General features: G+C 38.1%; 1 protein-coding gene across 1 annotated transcript in view; it reads right to left on the reverse strand.

Moving 5' to 3' along the window:
- Nucleotides 1–414: 414 nt before the first annotated feature.
- The window catches only part of CENPI (centromere protein I), a 48252-nt gene continuing 32234 nt past the window's right edge, over nt 415–16432 (reverse strand). Inside the window, exons 17-21 of the mRNA XM_081126767.1 lie at nt 15763–15887; nt 14752–14800; nt 14406–14624; nt 5431–5472; nt 415–4752 (exon numbers count right to left, since the gene is read on the reverse strand). Coding sequence (XP_080982893.1) covers nt 4651–4752; nt 5431–5472; nt 14406–14624; nt 14752–14800; nt 15763–15887 — 537 coding nt within the window. The 3' untranslated portion in view covers nt 415–4650. The remainder of the gene's footprint in view (nt 4753–5430; nt 5473–14405; nt 14625–14751; nt 14801–15762; nt 15888–16432) is intronic.

The raw sequence follows: 16432 nt of genomic DNA on the forward strand, positions 1-16432 counted from the left end.
TTGTTGGCTGATTTTTACTCTGGACACTTCCTTGGAAGCATAAATTGTTCCACAATCCAAATAAGGTTAGGCCCCTCAGGCAGGGCCCGGGTGTTGCCCACTGGAACACCTTTTGTAACAGAGTTAAGTGCAGGGACGGGTGTAGCCGCTAGCTCAGAAGTTATAGCCTCCTTACTATTGATTACCGGTTCCACAGATTTTGAATAAATGGTTTTCAATTCACTGTAAATCCTTTTAGCATTCTCCAAAGATTTCGAATGATTGTCTTTCCTAATTTTGACCAAGTAGACAGATACTTCTGTAAAAATTGGTGATGAATTTTGTGCATTTAACCTAATCCACAGAGCTGATGATAAAGAGAAAAAAAGATTTCTAATTTTTAGAAGTTAAAATTAATGTCGAATTTTTAAAAATTATACACTTTATTCTCCCTCATTACCCCAGGTAACAAAGAGTTGCCTACAAATAGATACAAGGGGAAAGTACAGCATATAAAAAATTCAGTATTAAATAATACATGAACATACATGATATTAACTGTGTTATTGTATTCAGGGCTAGAATACTCATAAATGCTCAGGATGTCAAACCATTAAATAAGTGTTTATTCAGCCCAGAAAGGCTCAGGCAACCTCTGTTAAAATGCACATTATCTCAGGAAGCTACTGCCTTCTGGTTAGTCTTCATTTGCATTTCTTTAAGTTATACTTTGACTGGATATGCTTGAAAGGTAGGAAAAACTTTTATACCTTTTTTCCCCTTTCCAGCTTCTCAATGACATTTTACAGATTTTCTATCATTTTATATGCCAAACCTTTGAAAAATAGACATTAAAATCTAAATTTTACCAGAGAGAATCAAAAGGCAAAGTATTTAAGTGACTTCCAAGGTCATACAATTCATTAACAAAAAACTTAGAACTAGAAGCAACAGAAGGACTCCTTGACATCGAGCCTTCAGCTCTGTACACCAAATCTAGTTAGACAAATGAATATTCTTCCTGGTAAGCTGAAAAAAGTTATTTTCCTGTGACATACTTAAAAGTAGACTTTAATTCACATGTACTATTGTGCTCCTTGGGAAGATATCCTTTTATGAGTATTATAAAAATAAAGCATTAATGATAATTCAGGTCAACAATATATTCTGTTAAACACTGTTGCCAACTGTCTTAGATCATGTTGCTATAACAAAAATGCCATAGACTTGGTGGCTTAAAAAAACCAAGTTAATTTCTCATAATTCTGGAGGCTGGAAGTCCAAGATCAGGGTGCCAGCATGTCAGGTTCTGGTGAAAGCCCTCTTCTTAGCTGGTAGATGGCTGCTTTCTTGCTATATCCTCACATGGTAGATAGAAAGATTGTATCTTTCTTGTCTCTTCTTATAAAGGCACTAATCACATTCATGAGGACTCCCCCTTTCGATCTAATTACCTCCCAGAGTCCTTGCCTCCAAATATCATCACATTGGAGGGTTAGGGATTTAACATACGAATTTGGGGGGGACACAAACATTCAGTCCACAGCATCCACATTTATTAGAAACAGAATTTTTACATGACTCTATATTTAAAAACCTAAAAATTTAATGAAGTGAAAAGTAATATCAATTGAGAAGAAATCTTAAAAATATACCAATTTTAGAGAATATTTTTTCTTTCTAGTAAACCATTTTGTGATATAAAATGTAAATAGAGAATTTCTATTATGTTAATAAAAGTTATGTGAGGCATCACAGACTTACCTACTTTTCTTTCCAGATCACCCCAAACACAAAGAGGAAAAAGAAGTGATGATAAAAAGGAAAATGTTAGAAATCTAGTAACAACTTTAGCATTGAACATTAGGTCAATATTTATAACATCAATAATTTTACACAAATACTAGGTAAAGAAAATATTCTTTTGTACAATTGGTATAATAAACAAAATTTTCTATTTTTTTTCTAGACATCTTTTCCACCAAAGCAAAAGAGCTATTCTTTTTTTTGTTTGTTAATCCTCACATGTGGATATTTTTTCCACTGCTTTTCAGAGAGAGAGGGAGGGAGGGAGGGAGGGAGGGAGGGAGGGGGAGAGAGAGACACATCAACTGGTTGCCTCCCGCACTCGCCCCAACCGGAGGCGGGGGGCGAACCCGCAACCCTTCGGTGCGCTGGCCGACGCTCTAACCACTTAACAACACCAGCCAGGGCACTCAGGGAATGATTATTGAACAAATGACAAACCTAAGGGAAAACACTTTTTTCTTCTGGAACTTAAACTTAAGTTCAGGAAAGCTGCTTCAATAATCTGAAGACTGTTAGGGGTTAAATAATCAAATTCCTTCACATAATTGGAGGTTCTACATGATCTTAAAGACGAAAATATCATGTTCAATATGTTCAAAACAATATGGAAAGTTATCTGGAGTTCAAACTTAACACCAAAAGAGGACTCTCTATAGGAGGTTACCCGTTGGGGAAACTATCGCATTTACTTCAAAGCAGCTAAAGCTTCTTTTCCCCAGGCACGCAGGCAACACTCCACCCCATCAAATACTCCTTTGGAACATTTCCTTCTCGTGGCTTCCAGCACACCAGTCCCTGGCTTTTCTATCTCACTGGATAAGAGACTTCGCAGTCTTTTGCCAGTTCCTCCCCTTCTCTGCTTTTTAACGTTGGCACACCCCAAAGCTCAGTCCCTTGCCACCTTCTCTTCCCCAGGGGTGCTAAATGATCTCACCCAACGTCGTGGCTATTCACTAATAACTCCCAAAGTAACTCTGCCAGTCCCAACTTGCACCCTGAAATCTAGACTTGGATATTCAACAGACCACTCAGCACCAGCAGCAGAGCACGGCCACAGCAGGACGCGATTCCACAGGCCTCCGCAGCGCCTCCACCAGGATGCCTCCGCTCTGCGTCCCGGAATCCACCCGGCTGCTGTCAAACACCCAAGAGCCGTCCTCTACCCACCTCCTTCCCTCTCTTTATACCCAAGTTATCGGCAGATCCTATCTTCTCTGCCTTTAAGGTGGAGCCCGAAACCAATACATAGTCTCCTCCGCCTCCACCGTGCTAATTCAGACTCTTGCCTGGAGCACTAATAACCTAACTGGTCTCTCCGCTTTCACCCGAAGTCCTCCTCAGTCTAACCTTCGACCTGCAGTTCCATACGGGAAAGTCAACTCATGTCACTTCTCTGCTCTCAGTCCTTCTACTGGCTCCCATTACACAGCCACTGCGGGCTGTAAGGACCTCCAGGAACTCCTCTCTGGCTTTCTCCCTGTTTCATTTCTTACCACTCTTCTCCCTGAATCACTATGTTTTACTTTACTATCCTCTCTGCTATTCTTCAAACAGGCCAAGTAAGTTAATATTTTTAAGCCTTCTCACTTGCCTTTACCTCTGCCCAGAATGCTCTTTCCCCAAATATTCACATGGCTCATACGCTTACTTCATTAGGGCCTCCGCATATGTCACACCCTCAAACAGGCCTTCTCTAATCACCTCATCTAAAATAGAAACCCTCTCAACATTCTGTCTCTATCCCTTGCTTTTTCTTTATAGCATCTGATTTTACGGATTTATTTACATTTTTATTATCTATCTTCTCCAATGGGATATACTAAATTCCACAAAAGCCGCTACTTTGTCTTGGTCACAGCTGTATAACCAGCACACAGAAGAGTACCTGGCACATAGTAAGCTCAATAAATATGTATGGAATCAAAAAATGAATTGATAACTGGGATTCTATTCTGAACATTATCCAATAATATAGCTTACGGTTTTGTTCTGTTCTAAAAGGAAAAAAAAGAACCACAAAAATGTGCCCTAAAATAAAAAATTCAGCTTGATTTCTCTCAAATTATATGAATTTTATTAAAAGAGGGAGAGTTAATCAGTAGCACTGAAGCAAAATTTTATAGTAAATTTTCAGCAAGATATTGTAGCTATTCTAAAATGTTTAAAAAGGCTGCAGAATTATTCCTGAAAATAAAGTTGCAGTTAGTGCCTAAACACTTAAAAATGGGGTATATACATATATACACACAAAATAGAGCAGTTTCATGAAATCAAACCAGTAATAAATAGGAATGCCTTGATTATCCCATAATTCTCTCTCCTTCCTTCTCTCATCCAATTGCTACCAGTGAAGACCAAGGAATCAACCAACTACTTACTAACTTGGTGTTGGTCCTATTGCTCACAGTCAGAAAAATGGCAGTACCCACAGGTCTCAGAGGCAGCAGAGTATTTTGCGTAAGTATGTCTGTGGCTTTAGTGCCACCGTGTATTACCTGCTGCCTTCCATCAAGGCAGCTTACACTCCCCAAGAACGTGAAAAATCCCACCACATAATGGATATATCTCTTTATATATAATTTGGTGAAAAGCAGAGCCTGATGATTAAATCATCTTTCACTAGTACGTTAAAGAATCTAGATCCTAAAAACCAAAGCTAGCCACATCGAAGCTCTCCTAAGCCATGATCAAAGACCAGTCCAAGCACTCCCTGAGGATGGCAGACTATTGGTAAAAAGTACGCGGGAACTCAAGGCGAGCCGCTTGGCCTCTCTGGCAACAAGGAAGGAATTGAGTCCAGCATGCAAGGTTTGTTTCAGTCAGCATTCATTTCATGTTGATCACGGGGTTTATGCTGTCTGATCAGGGAACAGAAGAATGATGGATACTACTTCGTATGAAAAGTTTCAAGCCTTGTAAGCCCTCTGAAAATAAGTAATCCAAATACTCGTTCCATTTCTTTCCCTGTAGACACAAAAAGGGGGAAATAAGTTATTGAACATTTACTGTGCTTGTTCTCTACCTTCTCTTTTTTTGTCTAGAAAGAGTTCCCAGCGTCCTGGGTGCACATACCAAGAGTTAGCTCAGGGGAGAGAGGTTCATAACTGGAACTCAGTCACTAAGTAAGAGTCAAACCAGAAAGTAGCCGAAGTTTAAGGACTAAACATTCCTTTTATTATATTGGCTAAAAATTTTAGCTGTCCAACTTAGAAATGGAAATGGGTCATCACTCCCACCCTCTAGGAATTTAGCATCTAAAGTAGATAACACAGGAGTAGGCATTATTATATTACTGCCCATATTAAATACGTACACAGCAGAGTTTCTAGAATAATGAGACAACTGTGTTTGGGTTTGTTAAATTAGCCTTATTATAATCACACTTTGAATATATGCAACTAAAATGAGACACACGGTCACAACAGCAGGAGTCAAATGACAAATAGTTATATTTTTAGAGAAGACTATAGAGGGTGTGTGCCAATAAGTTCACATAAAGTCAAGGGAATGAATTCGGAAGTTAAACACTTCACTTGGACTTTGTGGAGGCAGCAGACTTAAGATCTGGGGAAAAGTGAAGGTACAAATTCTTTTGATAAAGTGAAGTTGTATGAAATCCCTGAACATGATAAATATATTTACCCGAATGGAGCTCACTCTTACTGTCCTTTCTTCTGGGCATTCCTTAAAAAACAAAACAGAACAAGAAAACAAAATAAAGGAGTGGGGCCATATGGGGATGGAAAGACTTAGCAAAAATTACCAGAAAATTAAGATGGCTCTTCCCCCCTCCCCCCCCCAATCCTCATCTGAGGATATTTTTTCCATTGCTTTTCAGAAAGAATATAAGGGGGCGGGGGTAGAGAGAGAAATAGACAGACAGACATCAATCGGTAACCTCCCCGCCGACCAGGGCCGGGGATTGAGCCTGCAACTGAGGTACGTGCCCTTGGCCGGAATCGAACCCAGGACCCTTCAGTCCGCGGGCAGACACTCTAACCACTGAGCCAGACCGGCCAGGGCTAAGATGGCTCTCCACTGCTTCATTTGCTCCATTCTATCCCTACCATCACTCTTGGATCCCTTTTGAATAAACACCCACTATAACCTTCCATATTTCTTGCTAGAAGCACAAACAGAAGGCAAATAAAGCCACAGTAGATAAAGTGAGCACCGTTTTGCTAATCTATGGCCTCATTTTTAAAAAAATTCTGTGTCCAGTCACTGGGGTGGAGACGGAAGGTATCCTACCTGTGGAACAGGATGTCCAAACTGAATTTTGAAGGAGGAGGAGGTATGGTGAGGGCGTCTGTGTACACAGTGGATTCTACAAAACTCAAATTCCTTATGAAAACTCGGACCTGAGTGATCCCATTTATTCCCTGGCCTTAACTATCCACCTACTGCATTTTACTAAAAGGCCATCAACTCTAACAGACAATATATTTTACACACTACTAAGAAAAAAACTCTGCCTATTAAAAATTATATAACACAATGCCTTTGTCAACACTTAGAAGTTGTTGTTTTATAATGATTACAAATTTTAGATATAGGCAGATTTTGATCATGTGTCATTTTTATAAACATGAACCGAGAAACATATACAAAATTAAGTGGTGAAAGTATTTTTAAAACTTCACATTCAGAGTCCAACTCTTCTGAATTACTTTATATGCAAGAGCTGTGGATATTTATGGTTGTTCACACAATAGCACCCTCTGTGCCAGAGTGCTGACAATGCAACATTTCATAAAAGAACTAAAAGCTACTGGTGCCGGGGGTTCCAGTTACATAAAGCTAACCTACTTTTGGCTCCTGTTTCAAAAAAAGCCCATAACATCTTTCACCGCTTCCCTCCCCTCATCCTCCAAGTCATTTGGTTTTTGAGGCTTAAAACAGTGCTCCTACTGTCTCCGATGTCCCCCCAAGCTGCCGACATCCATCCTGCGAGGTCTGATTCTGGCAATCTGCCTGTGCACACTCCAAAACAGCGAATGACAACTATATCATGATTGTCACCTGGCTGATATCAATCAGAAGCAGCATTCGGACCTCTGAGAAGTTAAAAAACGAAAAAATTGTGGTTTTGGAACTGATGACATATAGCCCATGCTGATGAATTCCAGATTTACTTCTCTAGTTCCAACCTCTCTCTGAGCATCAAGCCTCTACTCCAAACAGCCTACTTACACTTCTTGGATGTCCCACAGGCGTCTCAAACTTAAGTAGGTCAAAACAGAGCTTGACTCTCAACTTGCCAAACCAAATAACCTCTCCTGTTCTTTCATCAGTATTCCTCTTAACAAATGGGATCACTATCAACTCAGATGCTTGATTAAAAAAAAACTCAAAAGTCCTTTTCTTTCCTCATTCCCACTTCTCATCAAGCTATCGTCAAGTGCTGTTCTACCCCCGCGATATCCCAATCGGTCCACTTCTCTCCCTCTGCGCTACCACCACTCGCATACAAGTCACTTAGTATCTCTTGTCTACACTCCACCAATAGCCTCCCAATTGGTGCCTCCACTGCCACTTGGGCCACTTTTATAACTCCATGAAAAAGCCAAAGTGATCTCTATTAAATATTAACTCCGACCGTACTACAACCCTGTTTAAAAATCTTCCAACTGTTTCCGATGGCACTCCTAACAGACCTATAAGCTAGATGGCCCCTGCGCCTCGCCAACCTTATTTCATTCCATTCTCCTTGCTCCTTAAGCCCTAAGTCAGACTGGCCTTCTTTGTTTTCCTTGAACCCCGTGACCCACTGTACTGTTTCCACTGCTTAGAACACTCTTCTTCCAGCTATTCCTAGGCTGGCTTATTCTCATCTTTCAGAAGAAATCTCAGATCAAATGTCACCTCCTCAAAAAGGCCTCCTTAGACACCCATCCCCGAGAACACTCAAGTCCCTCTCTCTCTCACCCCATCCTGTTTGTGTCCTTCAAAGCCTTTCTCAAAATGTAAAATAATTGTGTCTACTTATTTCATTAGTTGCCTATAGTTTGTTCTCATTAGCTTATAAACTCCATTGGAGTGGACATGGTATCTATCTTCTTAACCACTGCATCCCCAGTGCCAGAAGCATAGTGGACACTAAAGAGATATTTGGTGAATGGATAAACAAAGAAACAACTAGCTATACTAATTCAAAGGTAATTTATGATAAGAAAACTAGAGCTTCAGAATTTCCTGAAATGTAGGCTCTACAAATATTCAAAATATATTTCAACTCAGAGTGAGCTGTGCTCTTTGGTACTGAGAACTGATGGGTCAAATTATTATTATTATTTTTTTAAAATATATCTTTATTGATTTCAGAGAGAAGAAGGGAGAGGGAGAGAGAGAAACATCAATGATGAGAGAGTCATTGATCGGCTGCCTCCTGCATGCCCCTGACTGGGGATCGAGCCCGCAACCCGGGCCTGTGCCTGGACCTGGAATCGAACCCCGATCGCCTGGATCCTAGGTCGATGCTCAACTGCTGAGCCACACCCGGCTGGGCTGATGGGTCAAATTAAATTCACTGAATTATCTCTAAAAATCTAGCTAACCTGAAGTATTTACAGTATGGTTCAGTAAAACTGTCCGAATTAAATTTTACTAACATGGTACCAGAGATTATTTTTGTCACCTCAAAAGTAAGATACTTAGTGAGCCATTAGTTAGTGATAATCAGGGCTCAAAGGGCACTCTTTTTAAAAGAAAGACTGGCATTAAAGGCTAATATTTTTAGAACCATACAGAAACATCATCAATTACAAAAATGGCAGTTTCACCTTCTGCTAAATGTGCTCTGTGCCACTAGAATTTATCCTTCCAGAATCAACCTTCCTTAAACACTTAAAAAACCATTTTCTGATTTAAAAGAATATATCAGTTCCTGATCATCCCAAACAACTTTGCTTACCTATGTCCCACTTGATAACATTTACTACTTTAGAGACTGAGTCTTATAACTAAGACACACACACTCAAAAGGAAAAAAAGAACTGACTTATGAAAATCAGTTCTACTCTATGATTCATTACATGCTTTTCATATAAGAATTGAATGTATCTGTGTTGACAGGTTATGGAAAAATTGACACGCATTCATTGTTAGCAGTAATGTAAATTGGTATCACTCCTACTGAAAGCGATTTGACAATAACTAATAAAATTAACAAGATACACCCTTTTAAAAAATTCCTCACCCAAGAATATGCTTATTGATTTTAGAGAGAGGGGATGGGAGGGAGGGGGAGAGAGAGAGAGAGAGAGAAACATCGATGTGAGAGAAAGCATCAATTGGTTGTCTTTTGTATGTGCCCTGACTGGAAATTGAACCCGCAACCTTTCGGTGCACAGGACGATGCTCCAACCAACTGAGTCACACTGGCCAGGGCAAAAGATATACCCTTTTGAAAGCAATTCCACTTGGAGCAATTTTTTTTATAACTGACACACCTGCATATGTTTGAAATTATGCATATAGTTCAAGAAAATTCATTAGAGTATAATTTAATAACAAGATTAAAAACAATTTAAATGCTCAACTTATAAGTTATATGCTTAACTTATGTTAGAGCCATATAGTGAAATACTACAGACATAAAAATGAATGAGGCAGCCCTTTATGTACAAATATGAAACAAAAGCCAAGATATTAAGGCAAAATATCAAGAGGCAGGAAAGCAGTGTTGAAAAATATCATTTACATAGAAATACACAATATGTTTCTAGAAGGATATTCTAGAAGGAAACTGAGATTTTTTTTTTTTTTTATCATAAAAAGTGTCTACATGAAGTTCCACTTTCAGGATGAGATCATGACAAATTCTGTGGACCCGCTTCCCAGCAAAATGAGCAAAGCTGGCAAAAACTAAGGGTATACAGGAAATATAAAAATATTTAGTCAAGAAAATCGACTAAAATTCCATAAGAACAGAGAGTGCTTGGTGCACGTGAGCCATGACCTGCTCCTTCCTAGTGAGTGTGGCTGAGGGGTCAGGGCTGTAAATGCCTACGTTAAAATTAAGGAAGATCTCCGTTCAGTAGGCTAACCTGGTGCCTTAAGAAACTAGAAGCAGGAGGACAAACTAAACCCAAACCAAGAAAAAAGTAAACAATACAGATTATAGCAAAAAGAAATGAAATAAAGAATATAAAAACAGAGCGTCTCACACTTCCTGATTTTAAAACTTACTAAAGAGTTACAGTAATTAAAATCGTGTGGTACTGGCACGAAGACAGACGTATAGACCAGTGTACTAGAAAAAAGAGCTCATGCATATGGTTAAAGGATCTTTGACAAAGGTGTCAAGACCACTCAATGAGGAAAAAAACAGTCTCTTCAACAAATGGTGTTGGAAAAACTGGATATCCACGTGCAAAAGAATAAAGCTGGACCCTTACTTTACACCATATACAAAAATTAACACAAAATGGATTAAAGACTTAATGTAAGATTTAAAATATAAAATTCCTACAAGAAAAAATGGGGAAAGCTTAATGACACTGGATGTATGGCAGTGATTTCTTGGATATAACACTAAAAGCACAAACAACAAAAGCAAAAGTAGACAAAAATTAGGCAATGGGACTATACTGAACTTAAAACTTCTATGTATCAAAGGAACTAATCAACAGAATGAAAAGGCAACCTCCAGAATGGGGGAAATATTTGTAAATCATGTATTTTTAGTTTTTTGAGGAAATACCCTACTGTTGTCCATAGTTATTTCCACACAAATTTTACATTTATACCTGCAGTGTGCAAGGGTTCCAGTTTCTCCATGTTCTCACCAGCGCTTATTCTGTGTGTGTGTTTTTGTGTGTGTGTGTGTTTGTGTGTGCATAATAGGCTTCCTAGTGGATGTGGGATATCTCATTGTGGTTTTCATTCTCATTTCCCTAATGATCAGTGATGTATAGGATCTTTTCATGCACTCATTAGCACATTTGGAAAAATGTCTAAGTTCTCTGCCCACTTTTAAATAGGGTTATTTGGGGGGGGGGGGTTATGGTTGAGTTGTAGGAATTCTTTATATAAAATTCTGAACCTTTAGCCAGACTCATTAAGAAACAAAGAGAGAGGACCCAAATAAATAAAATCAGAAACAAGAGGTGAAGTAAAAATGGACACCACAGGAATGCACAGGATCGTAAGAAAATACCATCAACAACTTTATGCCAAAAACCTACACAACCTGGACAAAATGGACAAATTCCTAGAAAACTACAATCTTCTAAAACCAAACCAGAAAGAATCAGAAAACCTGAATAGGCCGATAACAACTGATGAAATTGAAGCAGTAATCAAAAAACTGCCAGCAAACAAATGCCCTGGCTCAGACGGCTTCACAGGCAAGTTTTACGAAACATTCAAAGAAGAACTAACACCTACCCTCCTCAAACTATTCCAAAAAATTCAAGAGGAGGGAACACTTCCAAGCTCTTTTTACAAGGCCAGCATTAGCCTAATTCCAAAACCAAATAAAGACACTACAAGGAAAGAAAATTACAGGCCAATATCCCTGATGAACATAGATACTAAAATTCTCAACAAAATATTAGCAAACTGTACCCAGCAATATATTAAAAAGATCATACACCATGACCAAGTGGGATTTATTCCAGGGATGCAAGGTGGGTACAATATTCGCAAATCAATAAATGTGATCCATCACATAAACAAGTTGAAAGACAAAAATCACATGATTACATCAATAGATGCAGAAAAAGCATTCGACAAAATCCAGCACCCATTTTTGACAAAGACTTTCAGCAAAGTGGGAATAGAGGGATCATACCTCAACATAATAAAGGCCATATATGACAAACCTCCAGCCAACAGCATACTCAAAGGGCAAAAATTAAAACCATTTCCCCTAAGAACAGAACAAGACAGGGTTGTCTGTCTTCAGCACTTTTATTATTCAACATAATACTAGAAGTCTTAGCCACAGCAAAAAGACAAGAAGAAAACATAAAAGTTATACAAATTGGAAAGGAAGAAGTGAAACTGTCATTATTCGCAGATGACATGATATTGTACATAGAAAACCCTAAAGACTCCACCAAAAAAACTACTAGATTTAATAAATGAATTCAGCAACGTAGCAGGATACAAAATTAACACCCAAAAATCAATGGCATTTTTATACACAAATAATGAACTCTCAGAAAGGAAAACTAAAAAAAAAAAAAAAAAAAAAAAAAATCCCATTTATCATTTTAACAAAAAAATTAAGATACTTAGAAATAAACTTTACTGAAGAGGTAAAAGACCTGTACTTGGAAAACTACAGAACATTGAGAAAACAGATAGAAAAGATATAAACAAGTGGAAGAATATACCATGTTCATGTATTGGTAGAATTAACATCATTAAAATGTCCACACTACCCAAGGCAGTCTATAGATTCAATGCAATGCCTATTAAATTACCAATGGCATAGATCTAGAACAAATATACTCCAAAAATTTATCTGGAACCAAAAAAGACCCCAAATAGCCGCAGCAATCTTGAGAAAGAACAAAGTTGGAGGGATCACAATACCAGATATCAAGTTATAGTACAAAGCCACTGTAATCAAAACAGCCTGGTACTGGCAAAACAGCAGGCATATAGATCAGTGGAACAGAACAGAGACCCCAGAAACTGATGCAAGCCATTACGCTCAATTACTATTTGATAAAGGAGGCAAGAGCAGACAATGTAATAAAGACAAGTCTTTTCAGTAAATGGTGCTGGGAAAGTTGGACAGCTACACGCAAAAAAAATGAAACTAGACCACCAGCTTACACCATACACAAGAATAAATTCAAAATGGATAAAAGACTTAAATGTAAGACATGAAACCATAAAAATCCTAGAAGAAAAAATAGGCAGCAAAATATCAGACATCTCACATAGGCAGACTTTTCACTGATACAACGCCTAGGGCAAGAGAAACAAAGGAAAAAAATAAACAAATGGGACTATGTCAAACTAAAAAACTTCTGCACAGCAAAAGAAACCAGCATTAAAATGAAAAGGGAACCCACTGTAGGGGAGAACATATTCTCCAATGATATATCTGATAAGGGGTTAATTTCTAAAATATACAAAATACTCATCATAACGCAACAAAAGGAAGACAGGCAATCCAATTAAAAAATGGGCAGAGGACCCAAACAGACACGTCTCCAAAGTGGACATACAAATGGCTAAGAGACATATGAAAAAATGCTGAACATCACTAATCATCAGAGAAATGAAAATTAAAACGACAGTGAGACCCTGGTCGACGAGGCTCAGTGGCTGAGCGTGGACCTATGATCCGGGAGATCGTGGTCTGATTCCCGGTCAGGGCACATGCCCAGGTTTCAGGCTTCATGCCCAGTGGGGGGCATGGGGAGGCAGCCAATCAATGACTCTCATCATTGATGTTTCTCTCTTTCTCCCTCTCCCTTCCTCTCTCTGAAATCAATGAAGACATATTTAAAAACAAACAAACAAACAAACAAACAAACCCCAACAATTAGGTGCCACCTCACACCTGCCAGAATGGCTGCCATCAATAAATCAACAATTAACAAGTGCTGGGGAAGATGTGGAGAAAAGAGAACCCTGGTGCACTGCTGGTGGGAATGCAGACTGTTGCAGCCACTGTGGAAAACAGTGTGGAGGTTCCTCAAAAAATTAAAAGTGGTACTGCCATTTGACCCAGTGATCCCACTTCTAGGGGTATGTCCTAAGAATCCTGAAACCCCAATCAGAGAGAATCTATGCACCCCTATGTTCAAAGCAGTGCTATTTACAATAGCTAAGATCTGGAAACAGCCTAAGTGCCCATCAGTAGATGAGTGGATAAAAAAGCTGTGGGACATTTACACCATGGAATACTACGCAGCTGTAAAAAAGATGGAGCTCTTACACTTTGAGAAACATGGAGGAACCTGGAGAGTATTATGCTAAGCAAAATAAGCCAGTCAGAGAAAGTTAAATACCACATGATCTTACTTATTTGTGGAATCTAATGAACAAAATAAACTGACAAATAAAATAGAACCAGTGACATGGAAACATGGAACAGACTGAGGGATCTCAGAGGGAAAGGGGGGTGGGAAGAGATTAACCAAAGAACTTATATGCATATATGCACTGCCCATGGACGCAGACAATAGTGAGGTGAAGGGCTGGGGAGGGAGCAGGATTGGGGAGGAGGGCGCCAATGGTGGGAAAAAGGGGACATCTGTAATACTTTCAACAATAAAGATAAATTTAAAAAAACAAAACAAAATGAAATTAATAAAACAATTCCATTTACGATAACATCGAAAAATAAAATACTTAGGAATTCAACAAAAGAAGTGTAAAACATAAACTGAAAACTACAAAGAGGACCTAAATAAATGGAAAGACATCATATGTTCATAGTTTAGAAGATATAACATAACATTGTTAAGATGGCAATGCTATACAAATTGATTTACAGAGCTTATCGCAATCCCCAAAATTTAGCTGGTACTCAAAAAGTAATGACTAAACATGTTTTGCAATTCAGACACACTAAATTTATGGCATTTTCTATTTCTGCCATCATAGTATTCCTATATAAAATCTAAAAATCTTTGAACTATCCTTACCTTCAGCAAAAAGGAAATAGCATAACTCAATAGAGCTGGGTGATGGACTAAATTTAAACTGGTTTTGTACTTTGCCACTCCAATTTTTTTAAAGACTTCGGGGTCAAAATATGATCCTTTCTGGAAGGGTTTGGATGTCCACAGGCAACCGACCATGGCTGTCAAATAGTGATTATATTCTTGATAGGTCTTGCTGCTGAATATGAACTCTGATTTTGTCTATTGGGAAAGAAAAAAAAATTGTCATCATCACCCATCTCCCTTCCCTTCTTATGCCCAGCAGATCACATATATCTACACTCAGTTTTTAAACAATGGTGACTTAACAGAGATTTATCATCCATACCTTTAGTACCAACTCATTTTTCTTTGCAGCTGTCAAATTATTTCGGTATCTAAAAGGATGAACAAATGGAATGAAATGTTTAACATTAAATGCCTTTGAAATGTAAACATAAACAAAAGTGAACATTTTAAATATGCAGATGAGCACACACACCAACATCCAGCTGTCTAGTTAAGGTTTTAAATCTTTTGGGGTACATTCTCCTCAAGGAATAAAAATCATTAGAGGCTCATATGTTGAGTTGTACATTTAAGATATGCACTTTGACTGTATGTAAATTATACTTCAATAAAAAGAAAAAAATAAAGGAAATGTTTTTAATGTGTCATTATTAAAAATTAATAGAGACTCAAAAGCAGTCAGGTACTGATACAGAACATGTTTTATTAATGTGTGAAAAAGGCACAGGATAAAGGGGACACTTAAAAATGTAATTTTTTTTTCCGTGTCTGAGAACTATTATCTAATTAGTTTTTAAACATTTTAACCTTGGCATAGTCCTGCAAGTTATGCCAAAAGAGTCTACACTTAAGGACTAAAAAGAGTAATTTCAGTCTATAAGTGAAAGAATTAGAGGGGTCAGAAATAATACTTAACAGTTTCATATACCTGGCAAGAGATCCCCTAGTCTCCCAGAAAATGTTCTTTTTTACCAAAAAAGCTATGTAGACCTAAACCAGTTGTCAGCAAATGACTAATTTTTCTTTAAGCCACAGTAATGAAAATTAACAATGCTGAGTGCAGAAGTACCACTGCAAAAAAGATCCGTAACTATAATTTTTAAAAAATCTATATCCCCCAGTGACATTTAAAAAAACACACAGTTAAAATAGCCTCATACTGGAAGGTCAGTCCCAAAAGAAAGCCATGTTTCCTATTTCATGGGCTCTGGCAGAAAATAGACAACAATTTTAATGTGGTGTATTTATAAATTATAAGTTATTATATACTTGAAAAATGAAGATAAAATTACAAGGTACCAATTCATAAAACGGTAAAAAGGCTTTGTACCTGTGCATGATGTAACAGAGCCGGTTCAGGATACTGGAATCCAGACTGAGGAGTGCGAGATAGAAGATCCCAGGAGGAAACAACACCACTAATGGAAGGTTATAATTTATATATATGTCACACACCTTTTGGAGAGAATACAACATCAGTATATAGATTATTAGCCAGACCTCCTCAACTGAGTTCACCCAAAGAATCATCAGAAAAGAGTAAATAAAAAAAAAAAAAAGAAAAGAGTAAATAATAATATAGCACCGAGTTGGGGAGTGCCTGATTCATCAACAGAACAGGAAGCCAAAGACTGCTTAAAAATGTACCTCACCAAACACTGACATTATCACACAAGATCATTATTAGAAGATCATTAAAATATTTTTTTTCTGGGGACAGATCTTAGAGTTGGGGAGAAAGGGAGTGTTTTTTTCTCCTTGAGTTCCATAAACACCGATTTATCCTATAGCTAGTGGTGAACCTGGAAAACAAAGGAGCATGCTTCTAAGCAAATTTAATATAAGACAACTAGGTATTGGGGAAGGGAGGAAGCCAGGAAAACAGATTAGTGACTACTTCCTGGATAGTAGTTCTGTCCAGGACAAATACTATAAAACAACACAAGACCAAGAGAATCATAGGTGCTGGGGGAAATAACGCAGTTCAAAGGTGGGAGCAA

The sequence above is a fragment of the Miniopterus schreibersii genome (assembly GCF_964146895.1).
Source record: "Miniopterus schreibersii genome assembly, chromosome: X".
Classification (NCBI taxonomy): domain Eukaryota; kingdom Metazoa; phylum Chordata; class Mammalia; order Chiroptera; family Miniopteridae; genus Miniopterus; species Miniopterus schreibersii.